Source organism: Chanodichthys erythropterus, chromosome 14 (assembly GCF_024489055.1).
Source record: "Chanodichthys erythropterus isolate Z2021 chromosome 14, ASM2448905v1, whole genome shotgun sequence".
Lineage (NCBI taxonomy): Eukaryota > Metazoa > Chordata > Actinopteri > Cypriniformes > Xenocyprididae > Chanodichthys > Chanodichthys erythropterus.
The window spans coordinates 14843698-14866223 of NC_090234.1; the positions used below are offsets into that span (position 1 = coordinate 14843698).

Genomic DNA, 22526 nt, shown 5'->3' on the forward strand with positions numbered 1-22526 from the left:
CATCCATCCATCCATCCATCCATCCATCCATCCATCCATCCATCCATCCATCCATCCATCCATCCATCCATCCATCCATCCATCCATCCATCCATCCATCCAATCAAACAATAACAATCAAGCACTAATATCACTTATTATTTTATATTATTATTTGTTGCCTCCCACCTCCACTTTCAAGCATGCTTCATAACCTGTCATGATTTTTTTATGAATTGCTCCACGTATCTAATTTCACGGTTTGTTTGATTAAGCGAGTATGTCATTTTACAGCTATGTGCACTTGTCTGATTTTCACCTTCATCTTGTCATATTTAGTGTCCCTGCATGCTTCCCAATCTCTCTATCTATGTTTTTATTCTCTTAAAGATGTCTAGATTGACAGTTGCATGACCATCATCAACTTCACTGTTTAAAGATTTCATTTGGTTATATATATATATATATATATATATATATATATATATATATATATATATATATATATATATATATATATATATATATATATATATATATATATATATATATATATATATATATATATATATATATATATATATATATATATATATAGAAAACCTCCTTGTGCCTTCAGAACTGCCTTTATTCTTTGTGGGAAGTGTAGTTACTTAGCTAAAGCCAATACTAACCAGCTGAACCTCCACCCTGTGTGTTGTTCATTTGTTAACATCACTCATTAATGCTGTAACAACACCGAGTCCTGAGGGTCTGACTTCATGTTTGTAAGATCGATTAGCATCATCCCCGGCAGTGCAGTGAAGCAGCATCTGACCCTGTGTCTCAACAGACACGACTTATCAACATGAATCTAGCGTGTTAATTAACATCACTCTGAGATGCAGGAACAGCACCCGATTCAAAAGGCCCACTTGTTTGACCTGATGAATATTCAAGTGATGACATCATCTGGGATATGCATATTCATCAATGAGCTCCTTTAAGTAAACAAGGGAACAGCAGATTACTCAAATATCTGCAGACGAACGCAAGGGAATAGGGCGTAATCTGTGGAGCTGGTCACGGGCCAGTTCTCTACTAAAGCTGGTCTGATTAGATTGCTCTCTCAGTGAGGTTTAGCTCTGACACTGTGGAATGATTCACTGTCTATCAGCCATTTGTGTTGGAGCCCAAACACACACACACACACACACATACACACACACACATGCAGATGCTTAAAAAACAGATGGGCTATCCATATGCAGTCTCCTATTCTGCATGTTGTGCATCAGATATGTGGTGCTGCCTTGACCACTGGAGTCACGGTGTAAACTCGATTTACATTTCCTGAAGGCATCAGCAGCGCTTGTGAGGCAGTAAAAGTGGTAGAGTTTGAAGTAAGTTTAAGAATGAGTTTTTTGGTTCTGAGTCAATGAAATCCCACAGCAGAGACACTTTGCTGTTGTCAGGGGCACCGGAGCCTCTTTTTTCGCCCACGTACCTGTCAGCAGATATTAAAATGTGTACAGAAGTAGTCTACTGTAACTCTCTTGGCTCTTGGTAAAAACACAGTTCTGCTATAATTTGCTATAGTTTTTGGCACCTGATATTATTTCAATCAGGTAAAAGGGCTTTTTCCTCAAGGGTTGTGCACCTTTTGAATTTGAATTTAAGGTTGCAAACGTTCAATTTGAATGCAAAGAAGTCATTTTACATTGAATTGAAATTCATAGAAATTCATTAACTGTAATTTTTATAATTGATATAAAAGTTTTTAAAGTTTTTTTTAATGTTGCCTTGGAAAATCTGTTTCATAATTTTAAAAGCTTAGATGTTGGTTTAAAAAAACATTTAAAAAACTTTGCTTTAGTTATGAATAAAATTCTTTGAATATTTTAGAATATAATAAACAAAATAAAAACACCCATCCATCCATCCATCCATCCATCCATCCATCCTCTTTCCCTCCATCCATCCATCATTCCTCCATCCAACCTCTTTCCCTCCATTCATTCATTCATTCATTCATTCATTCATTCATTCATTCATTCATTCATTCATTCATTCATTCATTCATTCATTCATTCATACATCATTCTCCTCTCCATCCATCCATTTAGACAGAACCCTGATACTTCTTAGTGACTGCCTAGCAATTTTCTAGGAACCTATTCTCTAACACCCTAGCAACACCTTAGCAACCAGGTAGAACACTCAGAACACCCTAGCAAAACCTTAGCAATAAGATGGAACCCTCAAACAATAGCCTAGCAGCCACTGACAACACTTTGACAATCATCTACTTCCTTCAAACTAAACTAAACTGAAAAAAAAAAAAAAAATGTGGTGTAAGATTTACTTTGAAACAATTTTCACTCAGAAATTGCTTGGAAATTTCACCCAAAAAATTATAAAGAAATGGCAAGTAACATTGAATTAAACATGAAATTTTAAAGTAGAAAGACTGAAAGAATTTTTGAAGATGTAAATAAAGAGTGCATTTTACATCAAAATACAATTTCAGTCTTTCTGCTTCAAAATTCCATGTTTAATTCAATGTGTTGCAATGGCAATGTACTTGCAATTTCTGAGTGAAAATTGTTTCTACACCAAATGTTTTCTGAGTGAAAATTGTTTCTACACCAGATGTTTTTCAGTGTACCTTCAAACTTTAGCAAACTTTTCTTTATTTTCCTGTCACTGCTGCTTCATTATTATTCTCTGTCATATTGCAAACAACACAGTGAGGCTCTTTAAAGCTGAAAGGGGCGCAGCTGATTTGCGCTCGCTCGCTTACTCACTCACTCACTCACTCACTCACTCACTCACTCCACACCTACAGTATCCCACCTCCCTCCATCACCCGTCTCCTCAATGACGGCTCCCGCCTCTCTTCATGCCTGTCCTGCTCTCCTTTAGCTCTGTTTTATTAGATTTCTTGCTCTTTCTTCGCGAGGATCATAGATTATTTCTCCTCCGGCTGCCCGCTATAAACTGTAATCAGACGCTCTGTAGGAGAGGAGAGATATAGAAACCTCCTCTGTTTCATCCCTCTCCTATTTTCCATCCATTCTTTCATTCACTCGTTGCGGAGCGGAGAGCTGCGGCAGTGATTTTTCTCTGATGCTTTGTGGATGCGTTCAGCGATGCAGTGAAGCCGAGAGAGACTCGGGCTGCCGTGCCGTTCACCAGTTGAATGCGGTATGAGAAAAAACGGTGGGTGAACATGGAGGTGTCCTGAGGAGAGAGAGGGAAACAGAGGTTTGCGGAGCTGCGTCTGCCTTTGCCTGAAGAACGCGTCCGCATGCACCTTAAGTCTGTGAGTACCAAGAGCTTCGACGCGAACGTGGAAAGTAGTTTCGGAGCAAACAGGTTGCTGGTGCTTTAGTTTCAGACAGCGATGCATGGATGCACATTAGAGGCCGTGCACTGAAATGACACATTGTTTCTGTCACACCGCTTGAAGAACATGAAATATTGCACAATGTAACTTTGGCGTTGTATAAATAAAGCTCTCAAGTTGCTCTCTTTTATAGAACCATTCTGATTTAAATTAATTATGAAGCTTTTGAAATGCCTCTGATTGTTCAGTCTGTGTGTGTGTGTGTGTGTGTGTTTGCTCAGTGACCTGGTTGTGTTCGCCCATTCATTCTTTACTGTGTTTATTATGGTCGCAGCTCGTGATTTGCATTCAGAATTATGTCATCTTTCTCCCTGCACGGTTCCACGTTTATGTCAGACAGGTCAATGCCACTGCTGCGGTCAGCAACCTTTAACCCAGCCTTGAATCTGAGGGGAACTGTGACTTTTTATGGTGTCAATATTTATTTTTCCTTCCAATGAGCGTGTTTATATGCACGTTCTTAAAGGATTAGTTCACTTCAGAATTAAAATTTCCTGATAATTTACTCACCCCCGTGTCATCCAAGATATTTATGTCTTTCTTTCTTCAATCGAATTCAGGATTTTTCTCCATATAGTGGACTTCACTGGGGTTCAACGGGTTGAAGGTCCAAAATTACAGTTTCAGTGCAGCTTCAAAGAGCTCTACATGATCCCAGACAAGGAATAAGAGTCTTATCTAGAGAAACCATCAGTCATTTTCTAAAACCACAAATGCTCGTCTTGCACTGCTCTGTGATGCGCCACACATTACGTAATCATGTTAGAAAGGTCACGCGTGACGTAGGCGAAAGTACCACGATAGGGTGAAAAACTCTCATTTTCAAATCTCATTTTCTCCTCCAACTTCAAAATCGTCCGACATTGTTGTTTTACCTTTATTTGTAAAGGCCGTTTGACTTAGTCTTTGCATGTTTGCTTTGTAAACACTTGATTGGTACTTCCGCCTACGTCACGCGTGACCTTTCCAACATGATTACGTAATGCGTGGCATAAGATGAGCATTTGTGGTTAAAAAGTAAATAAATGATTCTTTTTTTTTAGTAAATGATGGTTGGTTTCTCTAGATAAGACTCTTATTCCTCGTCTGGGATCATGTAGAGCTCTTTGAAGCTGCACTGAAACTGACATTTGGACCTTCAACCCGTTGAACCCCAGTGAAGTCCATTATATGGAGAAAAATCCTGGAATGTTTTCCTCAAAAACCTTCATTTCTTTTCGACTGAAGAAAGAAAGGCATAAACATCTTGGATGACATGGGGGTGAGAAAATTATCAGGAAATTTTAATTCCATCCATCCAACCATCATTTCGTGCAGAAGTGGTACAGTCTAAATATTACATCTGTAACTGCAGGAGAGAATATGAGTCTCCCACTGATATTTTGGAATACTCTTTAACATTCCGACTGACATAACATATGAAATACTCTGAGTCAGATACACACGAATGGTTAGGTTTTGACGTCACTACCGGGGAATAACCTGATTTATTAATAACGTCTTGTAAACACGGTTTACTTGCGTTGCAGGGATATTGGTTTGCATGTAATCCAGGACAACAGGTTAATTCAATAAGCTGATTTGTGGGAGTGTATTGGTATACATCTAAACCTGAAAACCTGTTTGAATTATTACATTTCTCTTTTTCAGCAACAAGCTCCACTAAGCTGGAGGATCTGAGCTATCTTGATGAACAGCGAAACACCCCCCTGCGCACGTCCATCCGCCTGCCCTGGCACAACACCGGGGGCAGAGCTCCGCACGACAAAGGTACAGTCACATTCCCATCATGCAGTTGTTCTGTGTGCTTGGTGTTTCTCTTTATTTACTTAAGAATGTCATGAAACCTGTTATGAACATTTTTAGGATAATTAAGTTGGCAATTGCCTGACAATTATTTACATTTTTATTACAAATTCTTATTACTTTCATCCAAAACAGCAACAATAATAACAACATTGTTTTAAATTGTCATAGAAAATGAGAATTTGGGGCTTAATTGTCTTTATGTAAAAATATATTTATGGATCATGACTTGTTGTTCTGCCTTTATGCTAAATTAAAGAAAGTGATTATTGCATTAAGGTGCTTTTTTAGAAGACACCTTATATATTGCACTTCATAAATAGTATAAATTGTCAAAAATAATTATTTGTTTTCATTTTGCCTTTGAAACACAAGTAAATGAAAAATAAAATAATGAAAATTGGGGGGTATTAAAAGTCTTAATTTTCTTTATGTTAAAAAAAAACAAAACCATTTCTTATTTATTCTCTTTGATTTTGGCATAAAAGAAAGTATAATTGCAACTCTTTTTGGTATTTTTTAATAACATGCACCTCAACATTTAGGTGTACGTTTATTGATTGATTGATTGATTGATTGATTGATTGATTGTTGTGAAATAAAATTTGATCCAGACATGTTCTTGGTTTGGTGAGATTCACCCTTGTACAATCTGAAACTGTTGGATTTGTGTTTTTTTTTTTTTTGTATAAACTTATATAACTTTTAGAGTGAGACATTTCTGTACAGATCTGTTTACCCACTCAGGACCCACTCTCTATACACTTCCTGTGGTGAAAATAAGTGTTTTAAATAGTCAAGTCCATTAATAATGCAAGAGAACATCGTTAAATACATGTGTTTTTCCTCTCTGTCCATCTGTTTGTCTGTTTCTCTTATATAAACGCTTGTGTACCCCGAGGGTCGAGCTAATGTGTGTTCTGCAGGAGCTGATGTGTGTGTGTCAGTGTTGAGCTGCTATTCTGACCTTGTTGAATGTTCTAATAAATATTGAGAGACATCAGAGGTTTGATTCAATCACAGCCAATGGCGACAGATTCATCAGCTCTGATCGGTGCAGGATTTTTTATTCCAGTCTCTACAGGTGTATTAATGTGCAAGTTTTGGATCCCAAAATGGCTCAATTTCATCTGACATGCAGTGATGACATGCTTATCTATGTGCATATAGCCTATGTATATTAAATATCACTCTATGTATGTGTCAGTATTTTATTGAAGACTTGTGAGCATGACCAGCAGCTAGAGCCGCACAATTAACCGTTAAAAGATTGCAATCTCGATTCGAACACTCCCTCAATCTTATTCCTAAATGACGAATCAGCTGTGTCTATTAAACTTTTGAAATTCTGCATTCTGACCCAGAGAGAGTAGTTGGTATGAAACCGCATCACAACCACACGATATCATCATTTCTGTATACTGGGAAAGTTTATAGGTCAGATATAAACACTGATGTCTGCGGTAGCGATCAAAATAGAGTAAATCATGTTTTGAAAGTAACTTGTCGCTTCAAATGATGATTGTATCGATTACACCGTTACACCAGTAGGTGGCAACAATGGCTGTTAAAAAATGTATTAGTCTGGTTCATCCAGTAATGAAACAATTAACATTTTGTCAGAACCCCTAATGATTATTTTCATTTTATTTTATATTTTATTTTATTGTAATTTAATTTATTATTTTATTTTATATTTTATTTTCTATATTTATTTTATATTTTATTTTATATAGCACAGGTCTGTTGTCAGGCTGTCTATGATTGATTTATTTTCATTCTGGTGCAATTTAAGATTTCAAATGAACTCAAAGATGTTTGTTCTGAACTTCTCTAAATATTCTTGTTTGAAAAGGAAGCAACATCAGTCTGATCATAATATTTTATACAAAGAGATTTTTTAAAATCTTTTTTCTTTTTGATTTTGTTTGTGCACTGTTTCTTGGACATATTTTTGTGAGATTTAACCAAAAAATCACATTCATGTCATCATCCGAATCGATTTTCATGCTGACTCAGAGAGATGCGCTACTTAACAGCTACTCAAACAGCCTTTCCAAGCACTTGACATCTTTATTTTATGTCATTGGTGCCCAAATGATTGAGAAACACTATTATAAAAGTTCATAAATGACACTGATCACTGACAAATGGATGTCATGTGTGATCATTGTGTTCTTTCACGCATATTTTGTCTCAGTGCACAATAAAATCTCACTCTGGGGTGACATTGAGGGTATTTTATAACATTAACTGCAGGAAAATCATTTTATTATAAAATATTATCCTTCCTTCGTAAGTCTAGTGAGGATATGCATGTCTATTTACATTGTTTGCCTGTGATTAAACCTGTATGTTGTGTGTTTTGCAGCTCGCTTTGCTCCGTACAAGCCCACTGACATCATGCTCAAGCCACTGCTGTTTGAGGTTCCCAGCATCACCACTGACTCTGTGTTCGTGGGCCGCGATTGGCTGTTCCAGCAGCTCGAGGATGACCTGAGGCCCAGCGAATCAGGCGAGAGCTCCGGTTCCATCCTCGTGGGCAACGTGGGCTTCGGCAAAACCGCCATCATCTCCCGTCTGGTGGCCCTCAGCTGCCATGGCGGCCGCATGCGACAGATCGCATCCAACAGCCCAAGCGCATCTCCCAAAAGTGAGTCCTGAACATTGTTTCACAACACACACGCTCACGGGCCCAAGTCTGGATACAGCACTACCTGTTTTCTGTGTGAATATATTTTAAAATGTAATTTATTCCTGTGATCAAAGCTGAATTTTCAGCATCATTACTCCAGTCTTCAGTGTCACATGATCCTTCAGAAATCATTCTAATATGATGATTATTATTATCAATGCTGACAACAGTCATGCTGCTTAATATTTTGTAGAAACCATGATTTTTCAGGATTCGTTGATGAATAGAAAGTTCGAAAGAGCAGTATTTATTTGATTGTGAAATCTTTTGTAACATTATAAATGTCTTTACTGTCACTTTTGATCAGTTTAATGTAATTGACCCAAAACTTTTGAAAGGTAGTGTATTTTAATCTCAATTCTATTAACAGTGTATACAATTCTTTCATATTTGATTTTCTGTGAGGCATGTAATCTACGACGTGACGCATGTACCTAATGCTCGTTTACACAGACTTTTTTAATTGCAAGAAACAATAAACAATGGTCTGAGTTGTTTGTGAATTGATGTTTGACTCGTCTAAGTAGAATAAACAACAGCTGGTGATGTTTGTGCTCATGTGGATATTCATCTGTCACATGTCCAGGTGGGGAGCCGAGTTCAGATCTGCCTCTGAGTCAACCGCCTCAGCCGACCCCTCCGCCCAGCGCCACCAACACCCTGCGTTCCAGCAGCTGTCCCAGCACTCCTGAGCTGCAGCGGTGCCGCGAGGAGGCCGTCAAACGTCTGGCTGCCAAGGTATGAGCAAAAAACCTTTTCATGATCTGAAAGTGGAAAAGGAACAAGATCAGTGCTTCCCACATATAGACTTTACTTGGGCGGGCCGCCCACGTATAATAACGGCCGCCCAAGTATATTTGGAAACACATTTTTGCTTTTATTATTTTTATCCTCTTACACTTTTATATCCACGCAAGATAATGAAACCATCCGCGATCGATTAACTAGTCGTTTCGTACCTGCTCGTTATGTGTGGGTCAGAACTGTTTACTCCCGCTGACATTCCCACGTGCGCTGCATGTTGCAAAGTCACAAGGGGGCGCTGTTGCGCGTTCTACAAGCTCGCGCAAAACTGCTTCAAAGTGATTCTCAATCAATGAAAAGCGTAGATTTATGCCAAGTGATTGCTAATGAACTCAAGTTAATGAATTATTACAATGTCTACTTTATAACCTTTATATAAAATGTTTTAGACGATTGTAAGAATCTGAAGGATCAGCCTGCAATAGATCAGACATTTCAAAATAAGAGTCCCGGTGTATTTCAGCCTTGTTTATAATTAAAAGTCACACGCAAAGTTTTTTTCTTTTTCTTTTGGGCATTATTGGTATTTTGGTTACACTATAAATTGTATTTAATTTGATTTCCTTTTAATTCATAGTCTTTTCTTCCTGTGGGGGAGACTACAATAATTTACTAAGAACATTATTTGACACACATATTATTCATTTTATAAATTTTACTAGTAAAAGCTGTGTCCCATTCACTGAGAGAGACCCTATATGACAGCAAGGAGAACATAGGAAAAGGTGAACCATTTAAATGTTATAATTTTGCATAATTTACAATGCATAATAATCTATAATATTAGTATGTAATTAAATGTAATATGCTATGTAATTAAAATTAATTTCAATAAATAAAAATACTGTTAAAAATCACACATTATTTGTTTGTCACATGTAGTATACGATTTTTGTGCTGTGGGTAATAGGAGGATTTTTCGCCCGGCTATCACCGCAAGTATATTTCAAACCTGTGGGAAACACTGAAAATTCAAACTTGCATTGCTCACATAAGCACCAAAACTCTTCACTTTGCATGTTTGTGCAGTGTAGTCATGTTTGCAGTGATCTTGCTGGTGACAAAATTAATCAGCCTTTGTGAACATCATAATAAATTTAAAGGATTAGTTCACTTTAGAATTAAAATGACCTGATAATTTACCCATGTCATCCAAGATGTTTATGTCTTTCTTAATTCGAAAAGAAATTAAGGAAAATGTTCCAGGATTTTTCTCCATATAGTGGACTTCAACAGGGATTTGAAGGTCCAAATGTCAGTTTCAGTGCAGCTTCAAAGAGCTCTACATGATCCCAGACGAGGAAGAAGAGTCTAATCTAGAGAAACCATTGGTCATTTTCTAAAAATAATAACATTTATTTACTTTTTAACCACAAATGCTCATCTTGCACTGCTCTGCGATGCTCCACTCATTACGTAATTATGTTGGAAAGGTCACGTGTGACGTAGGTGGAAGTACCAATCCTTCTACAAAGTGAACCTCCAAAGATTTAGTCAAACGGCCTTTACAAAAAAAAGGTAAAGCAATGATGTCGAATGATTTTGAAGTTGAAGGAGAGTTTTTCGCCCTACCGCGGTACTTTCGCCTACAACACGCGTGACCTTTCCAATGTGATTACGTAATTCTGAAACTGACATCTGGACCTTCAACCCATTGAACCCCAATGAAGTCCGCTATATGGAGAAAAATCCTGGATTGTTTTCCTCAAAAACCTTCATTCTTTTCCACTGAAGAAAGACATGAACATCTTGGATGAAATGGGGGTGAGTAATAGTAGACTAATTTCATCCTTAGACTAATTTCACAATCCTTAATTGTCTTGTGACTCATGAGCACGAGAGTGTTTTCATAGTATCTCTCATTTAAACTAAAAAGCATTGTTAGATTTGGTAAGTTTGATCAATTTCAGTGAATCAGTTCAGCCCGTCCCGTTTTAATGAATCGATTGTATCAGAACAATGATTCAATGATTCATTTGCATCTTCATTCACTCTGCGTGGCATTTTTTGTATAAACATTTGGTAAATATTGCTATCTGTATTATTATATTGGTGCATATAAATGAACATCATTAAATATCATTCTTCAATGCGTTCATTTAGTGGAAAACAGTTCTTTGACTCCAACCCAGATCTGTAACAGCCACTCCATAATTTGTCTAACAGAAAATGAGCTGTTTGCTGAGAGAATGTTGGCTCATGAAGCTCGTGTTTCTGGACTAATACATACACGTTTACCTGCATCAACCAAAACGAAGCTTGAAATTCAGTCCATGTTGATTTGACACATTCCTGCATTGATTGTTGATTAGTATATAAACTGTGGTCATTGGACAGAAGCAATCTAGTTTTAGCTTCCTGTATGTATAGAACATTTCACACGGCCTCGTATTGAAGTGGGCGGCTCATCCGATGGATCTCTCAGCTGCGGTCCTAATGAAATCGCACAGGTGTGCTGCTGCAGCCGAATCACAGGTGCAGGGCCACGACCTCTGCCTGATCTACAGTGCTGACAGTGTCTTACTGTATGTAAGACTTGTATGTCACAGTCCTGTGTTAATGAACCAGTTTAATAATCAGTTAATGTTAATTATTTCTTTTCAAGGGGTCAAAATGAATTAATAAAATGGATGTTTTGTTCAAAATTATTATGCTTTCTTGATCTGTGACATTAATAACAGCATATGGAATTTAATGGCTTTGAGAGCCTCTCAAAGAGAACCAAGCACATTCATCTACTGTGCTTTAATTAAATATTTGCATAGAATATATTTTATTTAATCACAATACTTTTACAGATACATTTATATGGACTTCAATGGCTAAAATGCTCTTTCATGTCAAGTCAAATTTATATAGCGCTTTTCATAATACACATAATTTCAAAGCAGCTTTAATAATATGTTTAATTTATATAGCGCATTTCCCAAGCTCAAGGTCTTTAACTCATTGATACATGATGGTAGTGAGTCTGGTAGAGCAGCCTGGTGAATAGAGTCCCGTTGGCAAGCAGTATATTCTGTATGAGCAATATCACACGAGTGGCCGTGCGATATGGCCGTATATCACTGTACAGTATACGGCTGTAGGTAATCACTGATATACAGCCATATTGCACGGCTACGAGTGTGATATTGCGTTTATACAACAGTTTAATGGATCGAGTGTATTAATAAATAGGAAATAAAAACTTGTCTTTAAACCACTCTTTTGGGCTTCCTTCCGTCACAGATTCAAATCTCAAGTTGACAGTTTGACCAATAAAACAGAACTAGTAACGAAGGAATGTTGATTCCCTCCATTGAAACTCATTGTATTTTGTACAGTATTATAGAGAGAGAGGGACTTTTGTTTACAAAAGTCCCTTTCATTTTAAAAGTCTTTTGAGACTGACTCATTCACTCGTAACATTTTTTGCCATCTAATGGCGTATTAATGTAACTTTCACTCAATCCATATGCCATATGCAATCCATTCAATCCAATCCACTAATATTTATTGAACAACAATATTTAAATTAACAACAATAGCCATTATAAATGACAATAGAAAAATAAACACAATTGTACAATTCAGTCAAACGTACAAACGCAGTGCTATACAGGATGTAAGTTAAATATAAATTAAACTTAAAGGTGCTAAAGAGGATGTTTTGTTTTATACATTTTTGCAATATTACTTGAAACTGTCTTTACTAACTGATAAAAGACTATTTATTAGGTGCACTGAAAGGAATAATATTAATATACATCATCTGTGCAAGAGGTAGGGCCTTAAAAACATCAGCCAATCGTTTACGTGATGATCGCCCAGATTGGCCCTCTGGCTTGTCAATCACTGCCATGATGATCCATGTGAGAGACGAGCGGCTGCGCGCTCCAGTAACTTTCCACACTCCACAGGCACTGATTGCAATGTTTTTGTCAGGAGACAGGAGTAACAACTGCAGATTATGAGTTACCTGCGGTGAGTCCGACATAATGAATCCACGGCTTTAAGTCGCGCACACACTTAACGATTGTAAGGCCGATTATGAATGTAAACAAATACTTATGACTGATCACGCTCAAACGCGTCCAGTCAGAGCCAGTTGCGTTCAGTCTGCGATTACAGTCGGTGTTCAAATTCCATGTGAAAGTATATAAATCTGCTTCAGGAGCAGGAAACTATCGCTGTATGTTGAGCACAGTCAGAATGTTTTAGCTAGTCGTAAAATGTGTGCCCGGCTTAATAACACAGTGAATGCCAGTGGTAAACACTCGTGTTCCGATACTCGTGCACGAGTTTTCGGAGGCGTTCCCTCTAAATGAGCTGTGAAGGAGGGGGGCTGTTCTTACCCATGCGCTCATTTCAAATACTCAGTCGACAAAAAGAACCCCTTTAACATAGCCCAATTCGATTTGCTCAGGAACAAGTAATAGATTAATAAGACCAAAGATTGCCTTTTTTATTTACCCAAAATGAATTATATCTCATGCTTAAACATAATAATATGTGAATATAATATATATAATATGTGAATAATTTGTCTGAGAGGCCTAATGTAAATCATAAATAGTAATGGGCCTAGAACTGAGCCTTGTGGGACACCCTGTTTGAGTAAGACAGTGGAAGATTTTTAATTGTGCGTGGTGATGTAGTATTGTTACCAATTACCAATCTCTGAGAGGCACATGAGTAAGAACTTATGACAGTATCAAAAGCTGAGCTGAGGTCGAGTAATAAAAGTATGGGAAGCTTGCCCGAGTCACCGGAAAGTAAGAGGTCATTGATGATACTAAGGCAGTTTCAGTACTGTGATGCGAGCGAAAACCAGACTGAATGTTATCAAACTGATCATTGAGAGCTAAAAATGACTGCAGCCTTTTCCATGATTTTTGGTAGATTGGAGAGTGGGCGATAATTAACGAAGTCGGTTGGGTCCAGCACTCTTTAGTGAAGATAAGAGACATATTTACAAGATATGAGAGCAGAAATGTCAGAGGTACAGTGTTTCAAAAGAAATGTTGGTGGTGCAGGATCTAACCGACATGAAGAAGAATTGGATTTCTGTATTATTTCACTAACTAAGATGGGGTTAGTCAAGATAAAGTTATTAAGCTTTTTGGATAGACTGAGCTTGCTCACAACTAGAAATGGTCGGTTCATCACCAAAAGTCCCACACAAAGCATCCAGCTTTCCCTGAAAGTGGTGCAAAAAAGGACAGCTTTACAGAAAATCATAATGTTAATGTTTATAATATCATAATATTTTCACGCCTCATAGTTACAGAGCTGTGATAATATAGTAACATTTTGAGGTAATACAAACAATCAAGCAGTTGAGATTGCTATATAGTATAAATCACTTTACACGAGTGTACTGTATGAATGCAGAAAAAGTTAGACATATCCAACTTTATATTCTTTTACCTGCTGAATTGTGATTTTACAGCATGATCTGACTAGACCTTGTTAACCAGCCAAACTTTCACCCCTTGGTTTGTTTGCCGTGTATATGCATGCAAACTTTGACATATGTTCACTTGCTGTTAGGACAATTGAGCATTTCCATTGTTTTTCAAAATGGAAATGCTTAAATTATAACAATATAACTGTTAAATGTAAGTTATGTACTCGCTGAAACATCTTAAGCAATCACTTTGCACACCGACCACTTAAAACTATATTCTTGTGACCTTATTTCAGGCATTTAATACAAAGTGCTCTTATGCTTCAGACAGTTTGTGCTGAACACTTTATTTTTCCCCTGCAGCGGCTCATTCTGTGTCCCCAGATGATTTCAGATGGGTTTTGTTCATAGAAATGGGTTTTATTCAACTGCAAACTCGCATCACCGATGAAGGTTCTCTATAGCACAATGCATAGACCAGACACATAGAAAATGAAATGTATAATATTTTCATTTAGTTGTAGTGTTTTTGCTTTCAGGTAGAGTTTGAGATATGTCTCATATGTCTCAGACTGACCCATGATTCGTCTGTCTTGTATGAAGAGCACATGCAGTTGTGCAGTAATGTTGCTAATGGACGGTGATGAATATGTGGTGATGTCACAGTTTCTACTGCAGCCGTTTTAATGGAGGACCTGCGCTTCAGTGTGATGATGTATTTCCCCTCAGACTGACATGTTTATGGTGGAGGATGTAGGGGTGGGCGATATGGCAAAAATATCATATCCTAATTGTTTTCAGACAGGATCACGATCCATAACACAATTCTTTTTCATGTTGGTTTAAGACTATTTTGCACGTCAGTGAGCAGTACAGCCAAACTAATTTCTCTCTTTTATTTGATTTCATTAATGTGTCTTTGTTATGAAATATTAGAACAAAGATGTAAATTACAAATTACAGCACAAATACAATCTGATACATATGAAATAAACATTGTTTTAAATTTCAGCTGCAGTAGGTTTGTTTACTACGGAGTCCCTAGAGGGACCTTTGCAAAAATAAAAAATATACAGACTTTCGCATTCACTCAAGAAATATCCGCACGTGCAGAAGAAAATATTGCTTGTGCACATTATTTTTTTGCGTGATCACGCCTTACAAAGGCTTGGTTTATGTATACTATCTATAACATACTTCCTTTGTGCATTTCACTCTCATTTTGTTCATAGTAAAAATTAGAGTGAAATGCACAAAGGAAGTATGTAGAAAAAAATAAAGATCTATTTGCTCAAAATGTTGCTTTCGTTAGGGCAGTATACCTCTAATATCATGGCCTTATGTCCGCTATAACGCATATTTGCCAAGTTTAAGGACAGGTACAGTATAACATTGCTCAAAATTTGGCTTTCATTAGGGCAGTATGTCATATTTCAAGACTTTATGTCCGCTTTAACAAATTTAACTCTGTGGCGGCCGAGAAACTGTGTTGTAAAAGTGTGATTGCTGTGAACTGCTGTGATTGGCTAACATCTTTGCATATGAAATAGCTAAGTATTACTGTCTCGAAAATTTATAGCACATTTTTACTATTACAGCTCTCAAGGTTAACTAATCGTGAAAAGTGTTGATTATAGCATTACATTTAGATCTATGACATTATATTTAGATATATTTGTTGAGTGCATGAAAGCAGTGATCTCATCATTGAAACTCAATTTCTGCACACTAACGAATGCTTTCATCATAACTAACAGTGCAAATGCGATATAAATGAGATTTTTTTAATAAAACGGGAGTTTTGGCACGAGTCACTGATAAACTTGTGCTGTTTGATTGACAGCTCCAGCGATTATAAAGAGATTTGATTTCTTTCTATATATAATTTAATCACAGTTTAAATAACAGATTATTTTCATCCTACTAAGAGAAACAAGGTGAAGTTGAACGTTTAGTCACTGGTTTGATTTACTGACACACAGACAAAGATCATCTGACTGTACATGAATCATTAATATCAGATCAGGCTTTAGAATGAACACAGTTAATGACATGTTGTTGCATTACTGTCGAGTCAATATCGTAAAAGTCTATTTGCACCGAAATGCGATTGATTTACCAAAAGCTAATGTTGCAAAGGCGTTGATTTATTTTGTGGAGGCGGAGTTTCACCTATAGACAGGCACATTCCAGTATCAGTCGTTCGCTGGGCTTGGTGTCAATAAAAGCTTTTATTGGACTGACAAGGAAGTTTTTAGTTCTGAAACTTACAGGATATTCCTGTACTGTAGTATGGTGACCTAATATATATATCAAAAGTTAATTTCTCAATTCATGACCACTTTAATGCGTCCTTGCTGAATGCAATTTCTCTGTGCAGCTGGTCCTGCAGTGTAAATGCAGCCTTAGATTCCTCATTAGTGCTCACTGTGGGGAACGAGAGATTCCCGGCAATGCCGTCTTGTGTTTCTTCGGATGTGTGTTGCTTCAATATGTCTGATTCTGCTTTTGAAGTTCATAGAGGAGGGACTGGAGCGATGCCAGCTCTGTTGTTTGGAACGCTGTGTTTCAGCCTTTTGAAATGCAGAGGACTGAAGTTGAGATGCCATGAACCCGAAGACCCTCTTTATTCTTCTCAGTGTTGCTGAACTCAATCCTGATCCCTGCATTCACTCTCTGAATAAATAAACGAGCACTAGTTCAGTGACCTCCTCGATATTGATTCAGATTTTTGAAACATGATTGTTTTGTGTTACATTCTTCATAGTGTGGTCAAACCATGCAAAATTATTTTTTACCCAAATATAATGTACAGATATAATGTCAGGGACTTGCGTTTTTAATAAGTCATACAAAATAACAGATGATAATATATTTAAACTGTTAAAGTGTGTGATTGGAGATGTTTTTTTTTAATGGAATATTGCATTTCATCTCTGAGGCTTGAAACGCAGTGCTTTGGGTTTCAGCGTTTGGGTTCTGCTGGGTCTTCGTACATCTCCGTCTTAATAGTCTGAGCTGTCCTCTGTCAAACACAATGTGAGCTAAATGATGTATCAACCGTGTTTCCCGGGGGACCTGCCGTCCCTCGAGTGTTACCATGGCAACAGGTTAGCAGGGTGGTCATTTGGTCGCATTTAAAGAGAATCGTACCCATGTGGGCGCCGAGACTCAGGACGGCGAACGCGCAGCAGACAGTGGCAAATTACATATTCACAGATATGACAAAAGCACCTAATTAGAGGCTCATCACTGCAATTTTAATAAATGATTGTGTGTCTATTTGCAAAAGAAATTGGCTATATTCCAGTCAATCCCTGCATGCATCAGTCACATAAGCGCAGGCTGATTATTTTTAGCTCTTTCCATTAGTTTGTTGCCTGATTAATTCACATATTTGCAGTTGGGCGCTGTGTTGATGGAGAATTGATTAATGTTATCTTTTTAATACCTGTTTTCTAGGTGAATCTAGACACATAGACTTTTGACTTTCAACATATTCTGCCTAAGAAATGCCCACTTAGACTCTCTGAACATGCATCACCACAAAAATGCCATTATATTATATTATATTATATTATATTATATTATATTATATTATATTATATTAATTATATTATATTATATTATATTATATTATATTATATTATATTATATTATATTATATTATATTATATTATATTATATTATATTATATTATATTATATTATATTATATTATATTAATTATATTATTTTTGATTCAATGATTCAATTTTCGCTGGCCCCACCACAAAAAAGTAATAAATGAATAAAATAGTTAGTTTTTTTTTTTTTTTTTTTTTTGACCCATGTATTCTTGTATTATGTAATAAGGTTATGACACCAACGTTTTAGATACCAGTGAAATTTAACAATTCTTGATTCGAATTTCAATACCACAGCTAAAACTACTATGTCTAACTAATATACATTTCAAAGATTATTAAAGGGTTAGTTCACTCAAAAATGAAAATTGTCATTAATTACTCACCCTCATGTCATTCCACTCCCGTAAGACCTTGTTGCTTTCAATAGAGGATAACAAAAACTTCTCGGATTTTATCACAATATCTTCATTTGTGTTCTGAAGATGTTCTTACGAGTGTGGAACAACATGAGGGTGAGTAATTAAAGACAGAAATTTAATTTTTGGGTGAACTAACCCTTTATAGACAAGTGAACAGTCAATAAAAAAAAATTAAATCACAAGCAATGGCACAAATAAATAAATACAATAGAACAAAGATACAAATGAAATAAACAGTGCTTTTCAGGCAAGTCTAACAGTAGTGTCAGGTACAGAAATTGAATAAGGTCAAGTCAAGTCAAATTTATTTATATAGCGCTTTTACAATTGGTAATTGTTTCAAAGCAGCTTTACATATTAGAAGCACAGAAAAAAAGGGAAGTGGTTAAAACTGTACAAGCAAGCGTGGTAATATGTAACATATACAAGATGGTGCTACATTAAGCCAATGTCGGCTGACTTCCAGGGGTGGAAAAAAACCCCTAGGAGAAAAACCCAGCGTGCTAGCACTGGGAAAAAAGTCCTAGGAGGGAAAAAACCCCTTGGAAGATATATATATGTAAATGTATATGGAGATCAAAATCTGAATTGTACATTTTTATTATAGAGATTAAAAATCGATTATATATAAATATATGTAAGCGGATACGGGGATTAAAAATCTGAATTATAGATGCAGCCAGAATTGGATCTTTAGGCCCATTGTCTCCTGGGCTACGTTGTAGTCAGGTCCAGACGCAGGTTCTCCATCTGATCTGGATACGGCCTGGATCCAGCACCCGGCAAACCTCAGGATAAGCAGAGAGACAGATATTAGCAGAGATGCCATTCTTATTCTGATGTACAGGTATATCTAGTGTTATAGGAAATGTTCTCGGTTCCGGCCGACCTAATTATTGCAGCGTAACAATCCTTTAACGGATTTGAAAAATGTTAATGTATTGATAATGTGTTATGTGTATGCAAGAGCAAAGAGATGTGTTTTTAGTCTAGATTTAAACTGACAGAGTGTGTCTGCTTCCCGAACAATGCTAGGAAGATTGTTCCAGAGTTTAGGTGCTAAATAGGAAAAGGATCTGCCGCCTTCAGTTGATTTTGATATTCTGGGTATTATCAACTGGCCTGAATTCTGAGATCGCAATAAACGTGAAGGACTATAATGCATTAAGAGCTCACTTAGGTACTGGGGAGCTAAACCATTTAGAGCTTTATAAGTAAGTAGCAAGATTTTAAAATCTATACAATGTTTAATAGGGAGCCAATGTAATGTTGACAGAACTGGGCTAATATGGTCATACTTTCTGGTTCTAGTAAGAACTCTAGCTGCCGCATTTTGGACCAACTGTAGTCTGTTTAAAAGCCGAGCAGAACAACCACCCAGTAGAACGTTACAATAATCTAGTCTTGAGGTCATGAATGCATGAACCAACTGTTCCGCATTTGTCATTGAGAGCATATGTCGTAATTTAGATATATTTTTTAGATGGAAGAAGACGGTTTTACAGATACTAGAAACATGACTTTCAAATGAAAGATTGGTATCAAAGAGCACACCCAGGTTCCTAACTGAGGACGAAGGTTTAATGGAGCACCTGTCAAGAGTATTCAAGGTTTTTTCGTGAGGAAGTTTTTGGTCCAAAGATTAGGAAATCAGTTTTTTCTGAATTTAATAATAAGAAATTTCTTGTCATCCAGTTTTTAATGTCAGCTATGCATTCTGTTAGTTTTGTGAATTTGTAGGTTTCGTCAGGGCGCGAGGAAATATAGAGCTGAGTATCGTCAGCGTAGCAGTGAAAACTAACACCATGCTTCCTAATTATCTCTCCTAAGGGCAGCATGTACAGAATGAAAAGCAAAGGTAATCAAATGTAAAATAACACTGCATATAATCTTCACTGTACAATTTAAATAAAGGTTAATCCTTATTAAATTTACAAAAAAAGTTATTCATTGATGAACCGTGATTTATTTGTCTTTAGTAGTTTGATTAACATTAAAAACACAGACAGCAGCAGGAATATTAGGCTGCTGTCACTTTAAGACTAATGCACGGATCCAATATAGCCTGCTGATACACGTTTAAGTTCAATTAAGCCTAATAACCGACTATGTTTACAAGGATAATGGCCAAGGCAGGCATTTTGTGATAAATTTGTGTGAATTTGTCCATTCAAGCACAAAGAGAATTAATTTTATTATTTGCACACTGTCTGCGATGCCCAGCTTTCTCTTTGCTCACGCAAAACTTGTTACACAGTGTGTGCGTGTTCTCGTTCGCATCTTCTTGTTGCTTGAATGCTTAAATTGGCAAAGCTTGAAAACACATGCAGGACCTTCAATTCCTTCAACTGTCCGAAATGCTTAAATGTGCACCTGAATCTGCCATTTTAAGCACTGAATGAATAACATTGCATTAGGTAAATAAGAGGATGACATGTAGTGGAGAAGACTAGTAAAAAGATTAACGTTGATTAACAGTTGATTCGTGCCTTTTGAGAATCGGTATCAAATCGACCACATTAAAAAAACAAACAAAAAAACTGATTAATCTGAAAATTTTTTTTGCCAAGCCCTATCCCAAAAGTTGTACATTTCTGCTTATGGTTTAGTTGCCGCTTAGCGTCTCAAACCAAAGATTTCTCTTGCTATCTAAATCCTATGTGATGATGTCTAATAAGGTTGTTGAAGGGTCGAGGGAAATGCACAGCAATCAAGAGATTGATCCTGTTAATGTGCGCTCTGAAACAAGCACTTTGGAGTGTTCTCTCAAAGTGAGCGAGTTAATGGTCCCTCCACCTGAAGGAGCTTTAAACTGATGCTCTTTTCCCAGACCTCATCTCAGGGTGAAGACCGTGCCGTTCCTATTAACCCCACCTGTCCAAATGGGAAATATCCCCATCTGTCAAATGGAGGTTTCAATAATATATCAGGACAAATTAAGAGGGACCCTCAGTAGACCAGTGCCTCTCGGTGCCCTGCTGTCATACCCATCTCTGCCAGGTTTTCTCACTCTGGCCAAACAAACTGTGAGCGTTACTTCAGTGAATGGTGGTGAACTCTGCTGTTAGGACATCACTTCACTTCAGAGAGAAACATTTCACTTAATTCATTCTCTTAGATGTGATTCTTCCTTTTGGGCATATGAGATTTTTTAAGGGAGGAACTGAATAAAGAAATAAGCTGTGCATTACAGTGATTTTATCACAGATCAAGGCATGAAGTCCTTAAACATTCTTATCCATGGTAAAGTCACCTGAACTTACTGTTGTTGTCTTTCAATATTTATAAAGTTGTGTGTGACATCTAATGAAATCAGATGTTAATGTTACTCACGTCATGATATCTGTTTGTCCATTTCTCCCTCCATTTGTGTTCAGATACTCACATTTATATCTGTTAGGCTGCTGAACTTTGATTGCAAGATTATTGGAGGTAGAGAATGGCAGTGATAAGAGGCTGAAACTCTCATTTGTGCCCTGCATTATTTATCAAATGCAAACAGTGGCATGATATTGGGCTCCAGTGTTAGATCAACAAGGATTTGAAGCAGCTCCTCAAGGGCTCACAGACCACATGCTGCTGTGATATGAGCTTCAGTTCAGCAGTCAATAATAATAATAGCCCTATGATAAAAAACACATGTTTTAAAAAGAGGTTGAAACTGCTCTTGATAACAACAGAATAGCCAAAGAAATGGCATCTGCATATTATTATATCATATTATATCATATTATATTATATTATACCATGTCCTGGTTTATATCATATCTCTCTGGCCGCACTCAGTTCGTCCAACTTAAACATTTTCGATCAAGATCATCTACAGTTACTAGTGGTGTTCTTCAGGGTTCTGTTTTGGGCCCACTTCTATTCATGATCTACTTACTGTTCATTATAAACTAAAACTGAAAAAAAAATAAATTAAACCTAAATATTAATATTTAAAACAGAATAAAAATATTTAAACAGAATAAAAACTAATAACATAACAAATAGCATAACATAACAAAAGCACCTAACGAAATGACTAAAAATACATGAAAAACATGAAAAATAAAAAAAAAGCTAATTCAGTATGATAATAAAACTAAAATAAAATCTGGTTCACAGTACACTAACTCATATTAACATTAACAAACAACTTTTGCTACTAAACATTTTCGATCAAGATCATCTACAGTTACTAGTGGTGTTCCTCAGGGTTCTGTTTTGGGCCCGGTTCTATTTGTTATCTACTTACTCCTTACTCTTTTCCTTCGCCTTTTTTGTCCAGCTGTTTAGCTGAAATTAAAGACTGGCTTTCAGCAAACTCAATAGTGATAAAACCGAAGTCCTACTTGTAGGCGCAAGATCTACTCTGACTAAATCGGATTGTTTTCCTGTGGATATTGATCAACAGGTCCCAAGTCTAGGTG

At 36.8% G+C, this 22526-nt stretch overlaps 1 protein-coding gene across 3 annotated transcripts in view; it reads left to right on the forward strand.

Annotated features, from left to right (window-relative positions):
* Positions 1 to 22526, forward strand: part of tanc1b (tetratricopeptide repeat, ankyrin repeat and coiled-coil containing 1b) — a 183619-nt gene that overhangs the window by 105584 nt on the left and 55509 nt on the right. For all 3 annotated transcript variants that reach the window (XM_067409266.1, XM_067409267.1, XM_067409268.1), the window contains 3 exons: positions 5018 to 5137; positions 7545 to 7826; positions 8455 to 8606. In XM_067409266.1, the coding sequence (XP_067265367.1) occupies positions 5018 to 5137; positions 7545 to 7826; positions 8455 to 8606 (554 nt within the window). The remainder of the gene's footprint in view (positions 1 to 5017; positions 5138 to 7544; positions 7827 to 8454; positions 8607 to 22526) is intronic.